Source organism: Penicillium coprophilum (genome assembly GCF_028826855.1).
Source record: "Penicillium coprophilum strain IBT 35676 chromosome Unknown utg000006l_segment0_segment0, whole genome shotgun sequence".
In the NCBI taxonomy this organism is placed as follows: Eukaryota; Fungi; Ascomycota; class Eurotiomycetes; order Eurotiales; family Aspergillaceae; genus Penicillium; species Penicillium coprophilum.
Genome location: NW_026622725.1, coordinates 1,625,484 through 1,647,447, shown reverse-complemented (window position 1 = coordinate 1,647,447; position 21,964 = coordinate 1,625,484). Strand labels below are relative to the sequence as shown.

Genomic DNA, 21,964 nt, shown 5'->3' with positions numbered 1-21,964 from the left:
TGGGAATTTGCACAAGTGCACTCTTTTTATTTAATTTATTTCTTTTTTTCTTTCGGACTTTGCCTGCAGAGGTCTAGGAGCATGACTAGACTTAATGAGAGTGAATTTTTGGCCTATGAAAACAGACAAAGAAGAAAAAAAAAAAGAGTCTGCATCATTTTTTTTTTTTTTTGCCTAGGATAGTTTACCAAATGCAGTTGCTTTTTGCGGTTGTTCATTGTATTGGGGCCATCACACTAATCCCATTCAGGTATTCCGAGGTTATAAGCTTAAATATAACCATGGAAATCCTTCAAGTCGTTTTTTTTTCTTTCTTACTTCATCTGCACTTCATCTGCATATGGGAATATATACAAAGATCTGAAATTCATAAGTATCAGTCCCAAAATGGAAAAAGTGGTAGATCTCTAACTACCGAGGATTCCCGAGGTCCAATATTTAGTGCGAATGCCCATGAATATAAGCTTTTACTTTTTTTCCATCTTGCTTCACATCTTGCTTTAGATAGTCCTCGATACATTGGGCGTATCTACTTCTGAATAACATGGGACTCGGCGCCGTGTTCAGCCTCGGCCTCGTCGCTCTGGTCGCCTTTTTGGCTGGCCCAATAAGTCATTTCGTGCAAATTGCTGGAGTTTTCCTCACTCCCAATTCGACAGTGCTCGGTGAGGGCCAAGGCCCAATATATATTGAAGATACCGTTCACTGCGAGGATGTGCATCATTACCGCCCGGCGAACCTGCTGTTCACTGCCTGCGAAGACGACAAGAGCACGCGGTTCAGCTGGTTTCCACCCATAGGCAATTTACTGCCACTCATGACCCAGGGCTCTATCCATGTCGTGGATCCCAAGGTGAGTTTGTTCTGAACATATCGGGAAAACAAAGAAACTTCTATAAATCAAGCCCTAACAATATAGACTATGAAATCAACTCGTCTGGCATTCGAGAACTTCCAAAGTCCCTTCCTGACGCATGGAATCGATGTGATTGGAGATCCCGAGCAGTCAGACGCAGTCTACATCTATGCCGTCAATCATATACCAAACCCGGCTTACTTCGAAGCCGGCGAGCTCAAAGATGTCGCCAAATCCCAATCTCAGATTGAGCTCTTTCACCACGTCCTGAACTCCGATTCCGTCCGTCATGTACGCTCAATCAAGCACCCGCTCATCAAAACCCCCAACGACATCTATGCCTTCAGCCCGGTCTCCTTCTATGTCACCAACGACCACTTCCATCGCGACGGGCCCATGCGGCTCATTGAAGACGTCTGGCGTTCAGCCAAGTGGTCCAACATCATACATGTGCAGATCGCCGACTTGGCAAGCAAAGACGCTCCTATCGACACAACCATCGCATTGACAGGTCTCTGGAACAACAACGGCCTCGGACACGGCCGCACCGACAACGAAGTCATCATTTCCAGCGCTATGGGCGGCGAGGTCTTCCTCGCAACCCGACACGAGTCGAACCACTCGATCTCCATCAATACCTCGGTCTCCGTTGGTACTCTCGCGGATAACCCGTCTTACTATGATGATCCATACCGTGACGACTCGCATGATGCGAGTGGATACCTTGTGGCCGGTGCCTCGCAGGCTCTTCGCATGGTGGAGAATTCTAAGGATCCGAATGCTGCGATTCCTCACCCAGTCCAGGTGTGGTATACGACCCTCGATTCAAATTCTGGGGTCTGGCAGAAAAGGCTGCTGTTTGAGGATGATGGGTCGAGGATTAGCACCGCGAGTGCGGCTGTTTTGGTGCCCATTGAGCCGAAGGATGGTAAAAAGCTTGCATGGCTCTTTGTGACAGGGTTTATGTCGGATAGTATGGTGGCCGTACAGGTTCAACTGTAAATACAATTGAAATTCTATAGAGCATGGAGCATGGAATTTTGAAAGGATATGTGTTTGTTACCTGCATATCCTTTCAAGATTGCCCTAACTTTGTCTATAAAATCTCCCACCTCGCCCAATCCATCGTGCTCACGTTCTATCTGCTTTATATATTTCCTCTTTCCGACTCTTTTGTCAACTCTTATCGTTCGGCTCCAATCTAAGAATGGCTCAGGTGTTGAACAGGGAACGTATTGACATGCCCCATCTTCGAGCAAGGACTCCCCCAGAAGAGCGTCTGCCACGCAGAAAAAACCGGGATTGGAGAGACTCGAATTGAAATCTCAGTGAGTTCGAAAGTTATCGGGCACATAGTATCGGTGCCCAGAGTGCACTCTGCCTTTGTAAGGGATGAGAATGTGTCGGTTTATTATACTTATATTTGGGTTTGAATATACAATTCCACATCTTTCTCTTCAACCTCCAACTCCCCTTGCAGTATAAAACCACCTCGTCTACCTGGTAGGTCCCTCCTATCACTTCTTAGTAGTCATGCTGACCTTCACTTCTCGATATTCGAAATATCGAAATCGCCAGTGTTGACCCTGTATGCGTTCCACGCTATATGGGGGACATCATACAATAGTAAGGAGGTTCGTTCCTGGCTCCTCATCGTTGATTTAAGCTAACCTCTTTCTTCACAGGCGAGAGCTATCAGAAAGGCAAGAGTCACCAGAACCACTATCAGCACCCGAGGGACCAATTCACGGTTTCAACAAAGGCCCGTGACGCTAATACTTGGGGAGTGTATATATTCCAACATCAATGCAACGTAGAGACGCACCGTGTTCGGCGTTCAAAGAGGTTTCTGGTAATAAAATATTATCAGAGGTCCAGATGTGGCATGCTCCGAAAGAGCAGGCGGATCGGGAGGGCACTGGTGAGCTCTACCATGTTGAGAAGATGTCGGGTTAGTGGATAGAACGCCCGCAGTGCTATATGGGACACCTGCATACCTCTGAGCTCGAACCTCGGCCCGACTGCTCACATCGCTTCTTGAGAGATCGATTTAGCCTTGATTCCGAGTGTGGTTGTTATTCTTTTTGTCAAATGGAAAGCCTGCATGGGAGCAGTCCCGCGTATAGTTAATTTAGGCTGAAGTAGACCAATAGAGCTTATGTATACCATTAGGAAAGTTGAATTAGGACAGAAAGCATGTAGATTGTTGAAACTGAAGTACTAGCGCCGCTGCAATGCAACAAACAGAGAAAAAGGAACCAAAAGGGAAGGTAAATAACAAGATCCATAAAACCACCAAGTATTACACCACATTTATCACATCATTTGATTTCTCTGCTTCATCTGTCTGACTTGCCCGATGGAGTCTGGGAAGAGAATGAACAGTACTTATCCTTGATCGCGATGACCTCGTAAGTTCCCTCATCAGAGGTCTTGATGGTCTTGAAGTTTTCGTAGGAGATATCGTGCTTGATATCGAGGATCTCGGACTTCTTTCCCTTGCGGACATTGGAGCTCCGTATGTATCTATGTGATGTTAGCAGACTGTGTGGTATCACTCCATAGAATTTGTTTGGCTTACGTGAATTCGAATGGGGGTGTGCCCCAGAACTCGAAGTGAAGCTCGGCTTCTCCACCCTCGTGAATGTCTACCACTGATTCTTTGCCCTTGCTGATCCGCACGCTCGGCATGGCGTGGATGATTTTGGTAATGTCTTTATGGGCCTTGCATTTCCCACTGGCTCCATCACTGACGGCGTTGATGGTGAACTGACCGGGAAGTTCCGCAATACGACGGAAGTTAGAGGTCTGCGTAGTGGCCTTGCGCTTGGCGCCATCGAAGGTGTAGAACACGTCGAATGGAGCATGGCCTGATAGCGAGAATGAAAGTCGTTCGCCCACACAGTAGTCCACCTTGGACTCAAGTGGGATGATGGTAGGAACATCGGAGATGGCGACCCGCACCGAAGAGCCATCGAGGTCAGTGGTTTTCTGACATCCTCTAGAATCGCGGACCTTGTGGATACTGACTTGATGCTGCCCCAAGTCAAGATGGCGGCGAGGAATCAGCAGTTTGTGGCGATTGGAATTAATCTTGGGGATCGTGACAATCTCCGGTTTGGCGTTCGAGTGGTGTTTGATGCTGATCTCCAGCGAGAACGGTGGGACACCCTCCAAGGTAATGGGAATGGATTCCTCGCCGCTGATATCTTCCTTGCAGAAGCCAAAGACGTGGCCGGGTTGATCGAACTTAGCGGAGGGAAGCGGGTTGACCTTTTGTGTCACAACGAGAGGTTTGCTCTTGGGATCATGGTCGTACAGGCTGTCCCCAATTTGTGTGAACTTGTAGCTGTATTCTCCAGCCTCAGAGGTATCCATCTCCATCGAAGTCACATGAAGGGCAGACTTCAACGCTCGGGGTTTCGCTGAAGAGAAACCTCCACGGTCTGCCTTACGTCGCTTCTCATATTGAACACTGTATGGAGGATTGCCCGACAACCGTACTTCAAGGCTATCATCGTCACCTTGACAGACTTCAGACTTTGCAAACTCCTTAGCGGCTCCAATGGGAGAACCGTCCAGGGCAGTGATCTGAGGCCGTGGAATCCATGAAATTTCAAACTCATTTGCAGACTGGTCCACAGTTCCAGGACAACCGGCGTCAAATACTTCAAGGATCTCATAAAGACCCTGCTTGTCGACGGTCAAGACACTGTTTTCGTCCCAGAAATTTTTCTGAATGGGCGCCGAGTCCACGTCAACATTTTTATACTTGACAGTCCAAGGGCGTTCGCCACTCAGCCTCAATGGAATCTCAATCTTGGAGCCCTGCAGAGCCAGAACACTTCTCTTCTTGTCAATTTGACCGAAAGAGGCGTGCGGGGGCTGTGATCGAGCTTCAATATTGATGCTGTCCTTGAGAGTCCGTTTGCAATTAGACTTATCCTTGACGCTGGTCAGAGACACGGTGTAGTCGCCACCACTGGTCAGTCTGTCGGTTGTGATTGTTGCCACATCGGTGTCGGATTCCAGTGTCTTCCTCAATCTCTTTCCGTTGTGGAGGATCTCATATTGCAAGACCCAAGGAGCCTCTCCAAGGAATGACACCTCCACAGAAACCGCTTCGCCGAAACAGGCGGATCTCAATTTCCTTGATAGGAAATGAGCCGAAGCCGGTGGTTTCACATCTTGTTCAAGCACCGGTATCTTGAGAGACCGCGGTGAGTAGACGGCGTCCTCGATGTCCAAGAAACGATAGGTGTATGAGCCGGCTTCCGATGGGGTGAAATCGAGCTGCGTGCGCATTCCATTGATGACTTGTACTTTGGAGACAACCCCCTTGGAGCTCTCAATGCTGTATCGGAGGGAAAATGGAGGTGAACCTGTGAGATCCAAATCCACGAGTAACCCAATAGCGTTGTTGGCACAGCGGTCAAAGATTTTTTCAGCCTTGACTGTCAATTCTGGCTCGGGCGGATTGTGCAGATAACAAGACGAAGGTTCGAGGATCTCTCCCGAGCAAAATTTGGTAGATACCGATGTCAAGGCATACAAACCTGGCTCTTTGATGTCCAGAGTCTGATTCATATGCTTGAGCTCGGCGGTCTGTTCTTGCGCTGCTTCTTGGGTGCTGCCTGTGAACGAATAACCGACCGAAAAGGGACCATCCTTCGTATATGCGTGCCCATCAGGATGGAAGCTCAAGGGGAACCTCGTACTGTCTCCCTTGGCCACTTGCAGGGGATTCTGAGAATTGCAATTTTGCAGTGACAACTGTGGGCGCTCGTGAACAGAGAACTGGTACCACTGGGATTGCGATTTTGTAGACGGCCTGTCTCCTTCCTCGAAGATGGTAGAATAATTAGCCACGTTTCCAATAGCATCATGGACCTCTTCGATAGTATAAAACCATTCCCCGCCGTCATTCAATGATTCGTTCAATGGAATCTCAATCCTTTGGCTCTGCGCCCACGAAACGTCGGGCTGATTGATGCTATACAGAGCAGCAGTAGTCCTTCCATTGAGCAGCGGAGAGCGCAAATTATCGGGCTGGATATTGAGGACCGAAAATCCACGATCAAGGTTGTTGACCTGGCGACTGTATTTGATCTTCAACGGAGGCGTGCCTTCCACCTCCAATTTGAAATCGGACAATTCTCCTTTGCACTTGTCGATATGTGAATTTTTGATCAAGGCTCGCGGGCAAGAGACCACCAGTGCATCGAATGTTCGCGTGTGAACATCAAGCTGAGACTCGTCCACCACCCGTTGAAGGCGATAGACACCGGTCTTGCGCACAGGGAAGAGCAAGTCGCGATGCAGCTGACCCGGAACATGCTTCTTTTCCGCCTGCTTTTTGATGGTCTTCAACTGCTTCGATGGAATGCTGATGGTTTCATTTTCGCCAGTATTGAGATCCAGACGCAACACTTCGATCAGGACCGGGTCAGTTTGGTTGACACGGATGGGTAGATCGATAGTGGATTGGAGAGAATCAAGGCAAAGTGAGTTTCGATCCGGATTGAGGACGGCGGATCTATTATAAAGTCAGCTTGGATCTTACGTATATTCGAACGCGATAAACTTACCCCTCCGGCAGAATGTGCACAATTTGCCTTCCCAGGATCAGTGATGCGTTATGAATGATATCTCCGGGCTTGACTCTGCGCTCAGAAACAGATAATTCGCGATCGTATGCCACCTTTACTAGTCCGGTAATCCAGGCAGCCCAAGGAATCTGCAGCTGTTAGCGGGGGGGGCCAATTAGCAGTCTTAAATACTCACTGGGATGCGGAACATCAAAAAGACATTTCCCACGGCATGAAGCAGGAACAGAGTGAGCGTGGTTGGGAACGCCCACTCCAGCCAAGGTATACGCAGAGCCTGCAGCCCGAACAAGAAAATTCCATCTATCGTGGCCCATTTCAACAACAGCCAGGTTGAATCTAAGTCGTCGGATGCGGTCAAGGACTCATAAATCCTCCACGCATTCAAGGCAAAATATATTGCAACGACATAGAGTCGTTGAGAGGGAGCATCGATCACATTGGTGGGGATCAGTGGCACATCGGGGTTCGGGTTCGGGGGTGGTAGCCTCGACACTTTCGAGGCGGATTTGGATGCTGATCTGAGTGGTGTTCGTACAGTCCGAGTATCTCGTGATTGCGATCGAGAAGGAGTCTCAAAGAGCTTCCTCCTTCCAGTTCCAGGGATTGTTTTAGGCGTCTGCGGAAAGGCAGACGAGAGGAGGGGAGTGCCGTTCATGGCATGCTGTGGCTGCCGGGGCTGGCAAAAGATGGAGGGGGTGTAGTTAGAGGGCAATGGCGGCCCTCTTAAAGCTATTATAAGCTAAATGAAGCTGTATGGAATCAACTGAAGCTGTGCAGTGGCAATTTGCGGCTATAGCAGAAAAGAAAGAAACAAAAAGTTGGAGACGCGGGAAGCGCGTCGGGAGAAGCTCGGTCCACTCAACGACATAACCGCTTCCCTCCCATTGTCTCTATTGTCTGCCTTTCTATAAACAGCCAAAAAAAAAAGTTCTTATTGCTCAATATCTGAGTCTTCTCTTTCTGTTTTACTCTATTCAGGAGAGAACCTTTTATCATCCCAGGAGCCCTCGTATCATAGCTCTCTATTTCAATCTCATCTTGAAGCTCTACACCTACATAGCTCTACAGCTCCCTCTGTTTTTGTTTTCTTTTTTTTTAGTTTTCTTTTTTAAAAAAAGAAGCCATCCAACATGGGGCCTCGAATCAAAAGGCGCCGTCTGACAGATCCAGAAGATCTCAGTGACGACATCTGCCAGCCTGCGTCCCGCCTGGAAAAAGACAGCTGGAATGGCTTTTGCGAAATTGAATCTGAACCGGTATGTTGGTTTGTCTGGCAATGAAGAGCTCTTTGCTTACAGAGTTTAGGCATTGTTCAATGTGATGCTACGTGAATTTGGGGTCAAGGGTGTAAAGATCCAAGAAGTTGTTTCTCTCGATGAAGAAATGATGGCGTTTCTCAAGTATGTTGCTCCCAACTCCTCACTGCACTATTATATATGGGCTTTATAGCTGACCATGAGTAGTAATCCTGTTTACGGCTTGATTTTCCTCTTCCGCTGGCGTGAAGATAACGATGGAAAGCAGGAAGCGACTTGCCCTGATGGGCTGTGGTTCGCAAACCAAGTCAGTCCCTAATCATTCAACTGAATCATTCATCACTAAATATATATACAGACTGCCAACAACGCTTGCGCTAGTGTAGCATTACTAAATATCGTCAACAACATCCCAGACATTGATCTAGGAGAAACTCTACGATCCTTCAAGGACTTCACCATGCCTTTCACCCCAGCCCTACGTGGGGATGCAATCAACAACTTTGAGTTTGTCAAAAGGATACACAACTCATATGCACGGTATGCAATTTGGATGTGCTATTTACAACCCAAATACTGACTCAATGCCAGAAAAATGGACATTCTCAATTCTGATCTGCAGCTCAAGACCGAAGCCACCACTAGGAAAAAGAAGGGACAGGCTGTTGAAGAATCCGATGCCACCTTTCATTTCATTGCATTTATGCCGGTGATGGGCCAGCTGTGGAAATTTGATGGCCTGGAGCGGCAGCCACGAGCACTTGGTATGTACCGCAAACATTATTGGGATGACCATGCTAACTCTAGTAGGGGAATGTTCTGAAGACGACTGGCTGGAACTGGTCAAGCCTAACCTTAAGGAACGAATGACAGCATACGAAAAAGAAGAAATTGAATTTTCAATCTTAGGCCTCGTACGCGATCCTCTGCCTGATCTCATCAATGACCTGGCTGTCAACGTGAGAACCTTAGAAATTCTCAACCAGCGTGCCATATCCCTTTGCCCATCGTCAGATACACTGGCTCTGGATGAAACTGTCCTTGGCCCTGACCTTTCTCTATCTTTGGCACGGGAAGATATCGATGCGGTGGTGATCCCCCAAGAAACCCTCAATGATTACCAGACGTGCTCCGATGAACAGCTACAGGGATATCAGCAGATGATCAGCAGGAATCAGCGAGAACTCCGAGCACGTATACGTGAAGAGCAACAGTCCCACCGGTCGGATGACGAGTACGCAGCCGGACGGCGATTTGACTATGGGCCTGCGGTGCGAACGTGGCTTCGACGCTTGGCGCAGAAACAGGAGCTGCAGCAGTTGTCCACCCTCGTGGCCTACTGATTGGACGACCCTTGTGATTTGAAAAATCACTTTATACCTCATGATACTCCCTTCTATCATCGATCTTCCCTTTTCTATGTTCTTATCGGTGACGTAGTGACATGACCTGTATATTATTCCTTCAATTTAGCTGCATGGCGTTCGATAGTTCCTAAGTCAACACCATTCCATACTCAATCTATATATCAGAATATTCAATGTTGTACTTCCTCAAAATCAACGCCTGAGGTACCCCACCGGGCAAAAAATAGTTCACACGTCACCGCCTCAAATGTTGCTGAGTTGCTTCTCGCCCACCTCCTTTTTGAATGCTCTGTGACTTTGACGTGGGACTTTTTTTTCCCCCGTGAGAACCTGGAACAACATTATTATCCTTATTTCGGTATAGAGGCAAGGCCCGAGACACTGAATCCCCTCCCCCCCCCAAACAACTCATCTCTTAGTTTGCCACCCTTTCTCTTCTACCGAACGCCCAGCTCTCTCGCTCTTTCTCTCTCTCCCTCGCCCTCTTCCTCTTCCTTTCTCTACAAATTCTTATCGCTTGAACACCAAATATGTCTTCCATCGCAGTGCCTGAAAAGGCCCCAGATGACTCCTCCAAGCTGAAGACCTTCCTCTCCATCCTTCGAAAGTAGGCAACCATCCCTTGACTCCCCGCACCGCGCAAGACATGACTAGATGTCAGAATCTAATACTGGAAACTAGATTCGTCGGTGTGGCAGATATCGCTTCGGTTCGATTTTCACTACCAGCGCAACTGCTAGAGCCTCGACCAAATCTGGGTAGGTAACAATTCGTGTCACGCCGTGCGGGGTTGGTGCTGACTGGGGCGACAAGAATACTGGCATTATCTAGATCGACCGGAGACGTTTGCAAGGTCAGCAAATGTATCCATCTTTGGCGAACGCTTGTGTACTGACTCAAGGGCTACAGCATTGGCAAGTCGGATGATGAGCTAGGTCGGATGTTGGAGGTATTGCGGTTCTGGTTCACAAAAGATTTGGTATGTTTCGGCTGCTCAGAACTACTCGAACACTTATTGATCTTGCTGCAGAAATACGTCAAGGGTAAACCGTGCAAACCATACAACTCAACACTGGGTGAATTCTTCCGAGTGAGTACCAGGGTCTTTGGCATTTCATTCATGACAATTCATTGCTGATACCCCCTAGTGCAGCTGGGAAGTTAACGACAAGATCCCCGAAGAAGCCAATATCCCTGGCATCAAAGCAAGCTCCAATGGCTCCTCCACCGTGACCGACGGCGATGAGAAGGTCAAAGTATGCTATCTTACAGAACAGACCTCCCACCACCCCCCGGTCTCGGCTTTCTATATCGACTGCCCCGAACGAGGCGTTTCAGCGCGCGGGTTCGATCAAATCAGCGCAAAGTTCACCGGCACCAGCATTCGTGTGAGCCCCGGCCAACACAACCTCGGAATCTTTGTCAATATTGAAAAGAGGGACAACGAAGAATACCAATTAACCCACCCAAATGCCCACCTGGGGGGAATACTGCGCGGGGCGCTTTCAGTCACAGTTGCCGACACATGCTATGTCACCTGCCCGAAAACGGGCCTGAAGGCGATCCTACAGTACATGGAAGAAGGCTGGATTGGCCGGTCACAGAATAAGCTGGAGGGCGTTATCTTCCGTTACAACCCGGACAAGGATACGACCAGTCGACTCAAAGATGTATCAGACGGTGACGTTGTCGCGCGCATCACTGGCTCCTGGCATGGAAAGATATACTTCACACCGGTAGGCACCAAGGAGCCTCATCTGCTCATAGATATCACTCCGCTTCTCCCCGTCACGAAGACACTGCCTCCATCCGAAGAACAGCTGTCCAATGAGTCATTGAAGTTCTGGTCGGGTGTCACGACCGCCATTGTTGACAGACAGTTCAGTCAGGCCACAAAGCTCAAGCAGGATATTGAGGAACGGCAACGGCAACGGGCTGCAGAGCGTTTTGAAAAGGGTATTGAGTGGAACCCTCGATTCTTCACTGGCGCGGTGACGCCGCTAGGTAAACCGGAGCTCACAGAGGAGGGCCAAAAGGTTCTACAAGGGATTCGCTCGGGCGACTTCGCTTTGACGGAAAGTACAGTGCAGGGTGCATAGATATAATTGTGTTTCGCTGTGACAGTGTAGGTAAGCAACATTGGCGTATCTGGCATGCGACCATACAAACTTTGAACTCGGCGTCTTTCTGTCGTTTTTACTCCGGATTTGATTTTTTGGGGGGAGGGATGGGTCATACTCTTAATCTCATTTAGACATTATTCTCTAGAAATCTGTTTCATGAATAGCTGCAACGCCATTCCATCGTGATGACGGCAAACTTGAACAGAATAGCTCCAGGTCCATCTGGATGAAGTCTAGGTATATCATATATAGGTTCAATAGAACGATTAATCCTATTCATAAAAAGAATAACAACCCATTTGTCCAAAAGACCAACGCCGCCAGACTCCAATCATCAAGTACATCAACACATAATCCATCTCAGATCAGCCTCAGGCTGTGGCACTGACGACCTTGAACCCTGTACTAACGGTCTTGGTAATTTCCTCATTCTTATGGGGTAGAAGAGACAGAGCATAAGCAACATCGTTCCATTGCCGCTCTGTTTCGCAACGAGGAAGTCGAGCGGCCAGCTTGTCGGCCAGTTGGCGAGCATGTTTTTCCTGGTTGGACATTAGCATAGATCATTAGAAACTAAAGGAGCAAAAAGGACGTACCTTCTCAACGAATCCAATCAAGAACTTGACGATACGGCGGAGTGACGCTTCGTCTAGGCTGCGCTCTGCACTCAGCAGACTGAACATATCTACAAAGTGGTTGTACACGGCATTGTCCTTGGTTGACAGCTCCGTGAAGAACATGCGAGCCATATCAGCGATCTTCTTGTCATCATCCTCCAAACATTTCGCCATCTCGCCCAGTTGTCCTTTAACCTTGACTTGACCGGCCAAGATGAGGAAGGTCAAGGTCATGAGACAGGTGCGCTTGACGGAGTCATCATCATCATTCAGACGACGGTAGAGGAAATCGGTATTCTCATCGATGAGGTGGTTGAAGCAAACAGCCATATCGCCCAGCGCAATTACAGCATTGCTACGGACGATAGGATCCTCAGACCGCTCCATGATCGTGATGAGGAGTGGCAGGTTCTTTTCGCAGTACTCGGCAGACACGCACATGAGTTTGGCAAGGCAAAGAGTCGCAGAGGCCTGCAGGTCACGATCCGGGTAGGAGTTGTTGTGGGCCAAAATTTCCACTACTAGCGGGCCAAACTTGGCCAAGAGGGAGTTCTCCCCATAGAGTAGCTCACGTTCTCGAATATGGGCCATGGCATCCTGGAAGTCATCTTCTGTTGTTCCGCCAATGAGATCTAGTTCGTCTCCCTCGGCGTTGTCTTCTTTCTGGGGAGCAGTGGCTGCTTTGTTTTTCTCTTGCTCAACTTTGCGGCGTTTGAAGTCAAGTTCGCACAGCTCCAAATGCACTATCTGCTTGATTGCAACATGACCAACGACGTACAGCAGCTGCGAGAGCGCCGCAGATGCTGGCTTTGGCTTGGATTCCTGGCCTTCAGTGGATGCAGTCCCAGGTTGTTCTTGCTCTTCTCCATTGACAGATGCATGGGAGGAAGGGGCGCGTTGTTGAAGATGTGGTGCAAAGACGAATCTTGTCTTTCTTCTGAGGATATCAGAGCAAAGAACGTCAGGGTGCTTGGACAAAGTGTAAATTGCGTTGAGCGCGTGCTCTGCCACTCCATACCATTCCTTGCTGGCTGTCTCGATCTCGAGCATGGCCACCAGCTTGATCAAAACAGAATGGTCGCTGGCGAGTTTAGGAATCCCAACAACCTCATTTGATTTGGCTTGACGACCGGGGATCATGCGCCGCAAAGCGATACAAGTGTACTTGGCAAGCACAAGGTCAGCCCTTCCTAGGCCACCCAAACCGATGCGCAACATAGCCTCAATCTCTTTCACCACAACCTCTGGGTCTGCCAAGGCAAGCATTCCGAGGACAATGATTGAACCCCTGCGCTGAGTGCGTGATATTTCCTTCTTCTGGATACTATAAACTTGCCAGAGCTTGGCGATAACTGCCTCGGATACGTTTCCAGCCTTCATCATCGTGCTGAGCAGTTGCTCGAGGCAGGTCAGTTCTGCAGGGGTTGCGCCGAATGTCAAACTGATCATGTTCCGGGCGATGTAGTTTGCAGCATCGTTAGGTGTGAAAGACCCCGGTGCATCGAAGAAGAGGCCCTTGTAACAATCAATGAGATGTGTCTGGACGCCCTTTCCTTCGTCGCTGTTGCCCTTAGTCCAAATCAGGCGCAGCATACGGCGAATCCCACTGCGGGCAGTTTCGATTTTGTATGCATCGAGAACAACAAAGAAGTCCATGGCTTCAATAACCTCACTCTTGTTCCGGGATGAAAGTAACTGTGTGACGATGGTGGATCCGGAGTGGAGCACTTCAATGAACCGGATGGCCTCGTTGTAATACTTCCTTGTCAGTTGGAGGCGTGTCATCAATTCAGAGGTGGCCGCTTGCTCTGCGGCTTTTTGCACAGCAATAGCCTTCTCTTCATCGGTCATCCGGGGCGCTTTCGATGGAGAATCATCCGGGAGCTGCGTGGCGTCATCCAACAGCTCAGGGTCAACCTGAGTCATATCACCTGCCCCAAAGCCTGGTGTTTCGGGGGGACGTAGGGAATTCAACTCCGCGTCAACCGCGTCCAGCCTATCTGTCCACTCCTTGTATGACAGGAGCCCACCATGCATAACACTGAAAGGATGTGTGGAAACAAGTTTAGACAGCAATTTGATTGCGTTACGTCGCACATTGCTGCTCTTATCTTCCAAGCTTCTGGCAGCGAGTTCTGCTGCAGCCTGTCGCCTCTTCGGGAACTTCTGTTCCAGATCGCAGATCCGCATGAATACCTGGATCGCGCGACAGCGGCAGTAAGGGTTGATATCAAGAAATCTTTCTTCTAGGACGTCGAAAAAGGCATTGATCTGAGTCTTATAGTTATCACTGCGCTCTTCTTGTCGGCTGAGATCCGAAATGAGGTTTCCGCAGACCTCGATCACTGCACAGCGGAGAGTATATGCCTGGGATTGTTAGTGGAGCTTCGGAAAAACTGAAAGTGTCACGTACGTCACTGTCTAGCTGTTTTGCCAGGAGTGTCATTTGCTTAATGATCAATCTGGGTGCAAGCTCGGACAGTTTGATAATAAACGTCGATACAGACTTGGGGCCTCTCGTATCATTAGAATTAAACTCCTTGTTTCCGAGCTCCCTACATGTAGTGTTAGCAACTACTCCGCCAATTCGCTAATATAATCTCACTTCAGGATCTCGTCAGAAAGCTGGGGATAGTCGTATTGTTCGGCCAGAATATGGAGGAATTCGGCCATAGGTTCGGAGAGATGCTCGAAATAAGTCAAGCTCTGCACAATTGAAGTTTGAGCTCCTATACTGAAGTCAGCTATTGCCCAAGCGGGATATGCATCCGGACACTTACCGAAGGCCTGGCCATGATGCTTGACTGCGATGCAGAGAACCTTGAAAGCATGCATGCGAATGGCCATGCTCTTCACCCGCTGTTCGCTCTCAAGAACCAGGTAGATTGTACGCGTGAATAGGGTAATGAAAGTGTCACGATCCGAAGTCGTCAAAAAAATGCGGCCTAACTTGAGCTTCATCACCTTGCACATGGTCTCCATGGATATTTGGATCTGTGGCGTCCAATCCCACTGGCCACTATTAGCGGATTTTTTAGATTTGGGTCCTCCTCGTCGCACGGGTGCTGCTTCAGTGGGCTTCTCTGCAGCCTTGACCTCTACGGCAGACAAGGCCCACTGGAGAAGAAACCCATACATCTCCAGAAGCTGCTTATGATGTTGAATTGCATCCTGGTCGTCGGATTCAAGATCTCCATGGATGATGTCTGCCTCGACAGACAAACCAGAAACAACCAAATCCAAAAGTTTGCTCAAGTACTTTGCGGGAAGAAAGGTCGCGTATCTGCAAGAGGGAAAAGGATCGTCAGATTCGAGTCCAGGCGGGCGCCAGCCTCCGTAGGCAAGTTGGGAAGGGACCGGGGCGCACTTTAGTAAAAATTGTAACGAGTCAAATAGTGATGCTCGTGTCAATCCTTCAGGGTTCTCCGCCACGGCATCCACGATCGGATTCAATATACTGTCAATCAGCGCTGGCGAAAGTTGATCCGGATCCGATTCGCAATCCAGCAATTCTGGGTCCGCATCAGGCGTCGGAATCGAAGTAGGATCACTCAAATAATATTTGAGCGACTCATTTATGTTGAACTGGATTCTATCCTCCATTGTCGCGGTTAAAGAGAGAAAAAGAGTAAGGCGGGGAGGAAAGCCGATTTGTTGATAAGCTCCGTTTGTTTAGCTTTTGCCCTTTTTGGCCCAACTTATGTAATCACACAGTCATATTTTACCGCTAGTGCTGGCAAACCCCTCAAACCCCTCTTACACCGCCTTGTATTGACTGAATCTGCCGGCCATTGTATTGTCATCCTTGTCACCGAGTGGTAATTGTTGTGTCCGTGTTTGCGATAAACATTGAAGAAACATTATCTACACGCGACACGATCTGATGACTTTGCTTTTCCACTCTATTGGTCGATAGGTTCAGTTCATAGAATTCCCACTGTCTTTCCTACCACCATGTCGGCCCTCCACGCTGCCCCGGGTGTATTTGAGTTAAAACGCAGCAAGTCCTACCAAGAGGCACAGTCGAAATACTCATTGGGACAAGATGATGAATCAGTATCACAGAGTGATGCACCCCAGGAGAGTGACTATGATGAAGAGGTGGACGAATCGGTCAGAGAGGATATGAGAAAGCTCGAAGACACATTCCCAGGAATCTCAGATCGGTTTCGTCTGGTGAATAGGATTGGAGAAGGTATGACGGGTACTATCGTCATTGAGTGGGCTTTCCTGTTGACACACTAATAGGTACATTCTCTACGGTCTACAAAGCAGAGGATCTTCATTATGATGCACACCAAAATGACTGGGATGTCTCAACACCAGCCCAAGACAACTATCCGGAGCCTCCATCCAAACGACGACGAGTTGAAGGCGAGCCAACCGGACGGAAAAAAGCGAAATTCGTCGCATTGAAGAAGATCTATGTCACAAGTAGCCCACTACGGATTCAGAACGAGCTAGAACTACTACACGATCTCCGAGGATGCGGGTCTGTCTGCCCGCTGATTACTGCTTTCAGATACCAGGACCAAGTGGTCGCTGTGTTGCCCTATTTCCCCCATACCGACTTTCGCATTCAATACCGCACATTCATGGTTGCAGATATGCGCCACTATCTACGATCCCTCATGACCGCCTTGAACTCGGTACATGAACATGATATCCTTCACCGTGATATCAAGCCGACGTAAGTGTGTCATTGTCGGTGACCTGGATTATGCTAATGTCTTGTAGCAACTTTCTCTACAACCCAGACCTGAAAGAAGGTGTTCTGGTTGACTTTGGGCTTGCAGAGGTATGAATCATGGCTGATATATGTTGATGCGCTTACTGACTGTCCCACCAGCGCCAAGGTTCAGAATACACTAGCCCGTGTCTATGTACTCACCAAAGCTATGTCCGGCGAAGCCGGATCCTCTCAAGCTACTACTCCAAGAACCCCCCATCCACGGGATTTTCGGCCGGCTACCCGAAGAATGATTCACGGCCATCACGACGAGCGAACCGCGCTGGAACTCGAGGCTTCCGAGCCCCAGAAGTTCTTTTCAAATGCACATCACAGACCACCAAGATTGACATGTGGTCAGTCGGTGTCATTCTTTTAACTCTGCTGGGACGTCGGTTCCCCTTCTTCAACTCTGCCGACGATATTGATGCGATGATAGAAATGTCAAGCATCTTCGGCACCCGACGCATGAAGGCCGCCGCGGTCATGCATGGACAGATTTTTGAAACAAATCTCCCAACCATCGGCGAGAAAGGCTACAGCTGGGAGAAGCTGGTGAAATGGTCCAGCTGTGTGGAAGATCTGACGGAAAGCGAGCAGCAAGCAACACGCCTCTTATCTGGACTGATGGAGCTGGACCCGTCTAAGCGGCTCAGTGCCGCGGACGCCCTGCAGCATGAATTCTTCACAGACCCTGTACACCATGATGTAGAATGGGGAGGCAACCCAGAAGAAAGCGCAGAATCAGGAGAGGAGGAGGAGGAAGATGATGCAGACGAGGTTGCTATGGTATGAGACCCAAGATGATTTGTACGATATGTTATATGAGATTGGTTTCATTGCCACACATCCTCCCACTTTATTCATGACAATGAAGCAGCCTTCATATGACTTCAAACAATCCAGCAGTATGCTTATCTATGCTATATAAAATACTAGCTTGCCTCTCCGAAATCGTAATGCCCGGTCTCCGCGGCATGCTTCGTGGCGCCTCTCTCCCCAGTGAATGTGCCTCCGCAGACGTTGCAGCGAACAGTAAACCCCGAAGTGTCCGTGTAGTAGTGCTTGCCTTGCAACACTCGGCACAATTCTTTGGCCTTTTGTAAAACAACTGGGTCAACAGCTTCGAAGATCTTTGTATCGTCATGCGGTAGTGGGTTGGCACGGGTGTAGGGCGGGGGAGAGGGGGACAGCGCAAGAACATCGTAGTGAATCCCTGAGTACACCACAATACACCGCGTTGGCGCCCCTCGTTAAATTGGAACATGTTCAAAGTTTGTACATCGATGGAGCATATCTCGATATTGAAGTATTCGCTGAGAATTTTCAGCTCGATGGCGCCACCCCACGAGTCCTCGTTCTGGATCCAGGTACAGTATTCGTCCGGATTTTTACCTAAAATCGCTGCTGTGTATTCCGTTGGATTTGATTGAATAGCTCCTGCGATGATCGATCGTAACTCAACCATCGTGTCCATATCGCCCATGACTGCAGCACCCACTGCTCGGAAAAGGCAGGAGTTGTCGTCGGGCATCACCCGGAGAACGAACGTCCCAGCATGTTCTGGGGAGGGAATCTCTGGCGGGTCTTCTGCAGTATTTTCATGTGGTACTTGCGACATTGGTGGCTGTGATGCTGAAGGTTGTGATGGTGCTGTTGGCGCTGTTGGCGCATCGTCGCTCACACCCCGGGTGCTTCCCTCTTTCTGTGCGACGATGAGTGACTCTCCGTTCAAATGTACCCCAACTTCCAAGATCCTTTGGTTTGGTTGAAAGCTGTCAAGCTCAAGTGGTTTTAGAGGGTATCCATATTTGACGTCAAATGTAGCAAGGCCGGTCTTCTCCGCAATTTGGGTTTTTAGTTCCTTGATGGTTGCGGAGTCATCCAGGGTAACAGTTGACTGGCCCGAAGGCCCACGGATTCGAATTCTCATTCTGTTTGATAAAGTAAAGAGGTAGAGAGCTTTGTGAACTGTGAGGTGGGCGATCTTAAGAACCTTGTAAGTTCCACTGATAGGAAGATATGACGACTTGCCGTGTGGGGTATATACCTGAGGTATACCTGCAATATCCCTGCAATTTGCGATGTAAGCCAAATGGTATGAGAACTCCCCTTTTTGGCCCTTGAGAAGAAGTGGGACTCAGACATCAGTTCTCTATTCCTTCGTGCCTTGAGACATTGAAGTCCCACAGCCTGCTGCAAACAGGGTGATACTACCGAGGTACCAAGCCAATCATCGCAACCATAGCCTTGCAGAGCTATGTATATTGAAAGTACAGAATACTCCGTATGTTAGTCTGATTGAACATCCTCAGCCCCAGTTATAGAAGGCAGCTACATCATATGTTCCCAGCAGAAGAGATGCAAATAGAAATGATATGAGTTCACATAGTCCAGATATGTCTCATGAAACATTCAAAGACAGTCGTCACGAAATTACCGTAACGTAAAATTGCTGCTGAGTCAGCAATAGCTTCACGCGCTCGTAAAACATTCTCCGACCTCTCCAGGGCTTCTCTGCTATCTTACCTGAATTCTGGCTTACTTGCGTCGATTTCTTTGATCTTCATTGCCAAATTTACCGTTGCGTGGAAACGCGCTTGTCGCCAACGACATGGAGTCCGAGAAAGAGCTATCGCAACCCCCGCGTGAACAACCCGTTAACTCCATCGAGAATGACGGTGCGATCACCCGCGAAACATGGAAGCTGATGATGGATGTGGTCATGGCAATTTATGATTATCGGGAAGAGGAGTACGATTGGCTCTCGAATTATACAGTGATCGCTGGCTAATTGTGGTCTTGCGCAGTGGTCATGACCCGTCGCGATTGTTCCATCGCAGTGTCAACAAGCGCTATGTTCCCGACTACTACGATATCATCAAGGAGCCGATGGCCCTGAGTATTTTAAAAGCGCGCATCAACAAACGGGAATATAAGCATTTTTCTGAATTTGTCCGCGATTGCGCCTTGGTGAGTGGTTGCGCTTCTCCAGGGTTGCAACTAGCTAATCATCTAGATCCCGCACAATGCGCAAACATACAACAGGCCTAAATCACAGGCTTACGAAGATGCGCTAGTTATCAGAGTATGTTCGATTAAACTCGGTCACTCTAGGCATTCAACTAACAATCTCCAGGAAGTTTTCGCCGCCGAGTTCAGAAAGTTAGCCGCCCAGGGCGCGATTCCTGCTAATGAGGCAGAACTGCCCGATCTTGGAGAGATCCCAGAAGCCGACCCTCTGCCCGATGATGATGAGGAAGAAGAGGAGGAGGAAGAGGATGAGGAGGACGACTCTGAAGATGAGGGCCGACGCAGGAAGAAGCCTGGTCCCAAGCCGGGGTTCAAGCGTGGATTGGCTCAAAAGCATGAACCTGACCTTCGCAAAAAACGAGGCCGTCCCCCTCGCGTGGACACACCTATGGAAATTCGCATCAAGACAATCCTAAAGGGGATTCGGAAGTTCAAGGGCGCCGGTGGCCACCTGAAGATCACACACTTTGAACGTCTCCCCGACAAAGCCGCCTACCCGGACTACTACATGGAGATCAAGGAACCCATCGCCATCGACATTATCAAGCGCAAGTCCAAGCGCAAGAAGTATAACTCCGTCGACCATTTCATGCGCGATCTCGATCTCATGTTCGAAAATGCCAAGGCTTACAACCAGTCTGACAGTCAGATATTCAAGGATGCTGTCGACCTGCAAACCGAAGCCCGGAAGTTGGCCGAGCAAGAAAAGAAGAAACCTGACAGCGAGTTCTTGATGGAAGATGGACGTTTCCCACTTCCCGATGGTATCCTCCACCGCGGTGAGCTGTGGAAGGTTGGCGACTGGGTTCATATCCAAAACCAAAACGATGTGACCAAGCCCATCGTTGCACAGATCTACCGAACCTGGCAGGACGCTGATGGCGAAAAATGGATTAACGCGTGTTGGTACTACCGTCCTGAGCAGACAGTGCATCACTTCGAGAAGCACTTCTACCCCAATGAAGTTGTGAAGACTGGGCAATACCGAGACCATCGGATTGATGAGATTGTTGATCGCTGCTTCGTCATGTTTTTCACCCGTTACAGCCGAGGTCGCCCAAGAGATCTCGCACCTGATAAGGAGATCTATGTCTGCGAGGCTCGCTACAATGAGGAGAAACACAAGTTAAACAAGATCAAGACATGGGCTAGCTGTCTACCAGACGAAGTGCGAGAGAAAGACTACGAGATGGATCTCTTTGATGTGCCACGCAAGATCAAGAAGATCCCCAGTCCGATCAAACATCTTCTAAAAGAAGATGCCAAGGAGACCGATGACCTTCCTCGGCCGACCTGGGGAACCGACAACGCACCCCCTGTTGCCGGTGCTGTTCACCGCCGCCCACGAGACGAGAATGTAAGTCTTCGATCGCAATACGAGAAAAATATCCTAGAACGCTGACAACATTAGGAATCCCCACCACCTGAGCCAACCCCATCCCCGCCTCCTCCTTCCTTGCCCCAGTCTGTAGCACCCCGTCAATCACTGAGTCAAGCACTCCCCAGATCGGCCATGAGCCCCGGTACTGCTGCACTCCAAACACGTTCCCCAGCACCCCCAATCATCATACACACAACTCCTGCCCCCGTCCGCCCACCAGGCTTCCACCAAATGACCCCATCCCAAGCCTTTACAGCATCCCTCCAACGCCGCGCAAGCAACCTCCCCCAGACACCAGCAGGCGCATACCAGACCTCACCAGCGGCCCAGCCATTCTCAGCGGCCCAACCATCCCCCTACACTGGGTACCCCCAAAACCGCATGCAAGCTCCGCCAGCCGTGTACAACCCCAACGCACCGCGGCCTGTGGAAGTCTTCCATCTGAGCGACGCGGCCAACGCTGCTATCCCAGAAGACATTCGCGAGCAATTCCACTGCGACGACCACGGCCGTGTTCTCTTCTTCTCCACGCCCCCTGTAGACTTCATTCCGCCCTCTACCCAGAAGCTTGGTCATTCCCTCAAGTACCTCGCCAGCAAGGAGGAGCATCAGAAGAGGGTTGAAGAGAGGAAGCGCAAGTTGGCCGATGAGAGGACAGAACGTAATGACGCTGTGAAGCGCCAGCGCGCTGAGATGGAGGCTGAGCTAACAGGCCGTGCGGATGCGCTTACTGGTAAGGCACTTGAGACGTTAGTGCAGCGCGTCGTGGCGGGTACGGATCAACTCTATGGTTATATCACTCGGGCGGGGGATAACGATGCTATGGACCTTGATGGAACGCGGGAGCGTGGTGCTTTGGCAGATCGCCGGGCTATGGAACAGACGCAGCATATTCAGGCTCAATCTACCACGGAGGGCTTGGTCAATCTAAAAGGTACTGCTCTGTACCTGGACGAGGCTTAGTTAGAACAAAGGTGAACATATTGGCGTGGT

The 21,964-nt window shown here is 49.4% G+C and overlaps 8 protein-coding genes across 8 annotated transcripts; 5 read left to right on the top strand and 3 right to left on the bottom strand.

Moving 5' to 3' along the window:
• Positions 1–544: 544 nt before the first annotated feature.
• Positions 545–1,858, top strand: N7500_009569 (serum paraoxonase/arylesterase family protein; the record flags this gene model as incomplete). The annotated part of the gene is made up of 2 exons (XM_056680708.1): positions 545–853; positions 920–1,858. 2 exons carry the CDS (start codon positions 545–547, stop codon positions 1,856–1,858), a joined length of 1,248 nt encoding a protein of 415 aa, XP_056528090.1.
• Positions 1,859–3,195: 1,337 nt separating this feature from the next.
• On the bottom strand, positions 3,196–7,120 carry N7500_009568 (uncharacterized protein; the record flags this gene model as incomplete). The annotated part of the gene is made up of 4 exons (XM_056680707.1): positions 3,196–3,382; positions 3,438–6,392; positions 6,445–6,593; positions 6,641–7,120. 4 exons carry the CDS (start codon positions 7,118–7,120, stop codon positions 3,196–3,198), a joined length of 3,771 nt encoding a protein of 1,256 aa, XP_056528089.1.
• A 475-nt stretch (positions 7,121–7,595) lies between these two features.
• Positions 7,596–9,064, top strand: N7500_009567 (ubiquitin C-terminal hydrolase 37; the record flags this gene model as incomplete). The annotated part of the gene is made up of 6 exons (XM_056680706.1): positions 7,596–7,721; positions 7,771–7,865; positions 7,929–8,028; positions 8,080–8,261; positions 8,313–8,485; positions 8,532–9,064. 6 exons carry the CDS (start codon positions 7,596–7,598, stop codon positions 9,062–9,064), a joined length of 1,209 nt encoding a protein of 402 aa, XP_056528088.1.
• A 554-nt stretch (positions 9,065–9,618) lies between these two features.
• On the top strand, positions 9,619–11,187 carry N7500_009566 (putative oxysterol binding protein (Orp8); the record flags this gene model as incomplete). Its single annotated transcript, XM_056680705.1, has 6 exons — positions 9,619–9,695; positions 9,770–9,846; positions 9,902–9,941; positions 9,998–10,067; positions 10,119–10,178; positions 10,237–11,187. The coding sequence occupies 6 exons, from the start codon at positions 9,619–9,621 to the stop codon at positions 11,185–11,187; spliced, it is 1,275 nt and encodes a 424-aa protein (XP_056528087.1).
• Positions 11,188–11,582: 395 nt separating this feature from the next.
• Positions 11,583–15,431, bottom strand: N7500_009565 (condensin subunit YCS4; the record flags this gene model as incomplete). The annotated part of the gene is made up of 5 exons (XM_056680704.1): positions 11,583–11,753; positions 11,808–14,195; positions 14,242–14,383; positions 14,434–14,557; positions 14,609–15,431. 5 exons carry the CDS (start codon positions 15,429–15,431, stop codon positions 11,583–11,585), a joined length of 3,648 nt encoding a protein of 1,215 aa, XP_056528086.1.
• A 351-nt stretch (positions 15,432–15,782) lies between these two features.
• N7500_009564 (serine/threonine protein kinase CDC7) lies at positions 15,783–17,352 on the top strand (the record flags this gene model as incomplete). Its single annotated transcript, XM_056680703.1, has 4 exons — positions 15,783–16,023; positions 16,077–16,518; positions 16,566–16,626; positions 16,678–17,352. 4 exons carry the CDS (start codon positions 15,783–15,785, stop codon positions 17,350–17,352), a joined length of 1,419 nt encoding a protein of 472 aa, XP_056528085.1.
• Positions 17,353–17,492: 140 nt separating this feature from the next.
• N7500_009563 (ubiquitin-specific protease OTU1) lies at positions 17,493–18,490 on the bottom strand (the record flags this gene model as incomplete). The annotated part of the gene is made up of 2 exons (XM_056680702.1): positions 17,493–17,773; positions 17,794–18,490. The coding sequence occupies 2 exons, from the start codon at positions 18,488–18,490 to the stop codon at positions 17,493–17,495; spliced, it is 978 nt and encodes a 325-aa protein (XP_056528084.1).
• A 681-nt stretch (positions 18,491–19,171) lies between these two features.
• Positions 19,172–21,934, top strand: N7500_009562 (putative RSC complex subunit (RSC1); the record flags this gene model as incomplete). The annotated part of the gene is made up of 5 exons (XM_056680701.1): positions 19,172–19,311; positions 19,368–19,530; positions 19,577–19,645; positions 19,697–20,947; positions 21,002–21,934. The coding sequence occupies 5 exons, from the start codon at positions 19,172–19,174 to the stop codon at positions 21,932–21,934; spliced, it is 2,556 nt and encodes an 851-aa protein (XP_056528083.1).
• Positions 21,935–21,964: the final 30 nt, after the last annotated feature.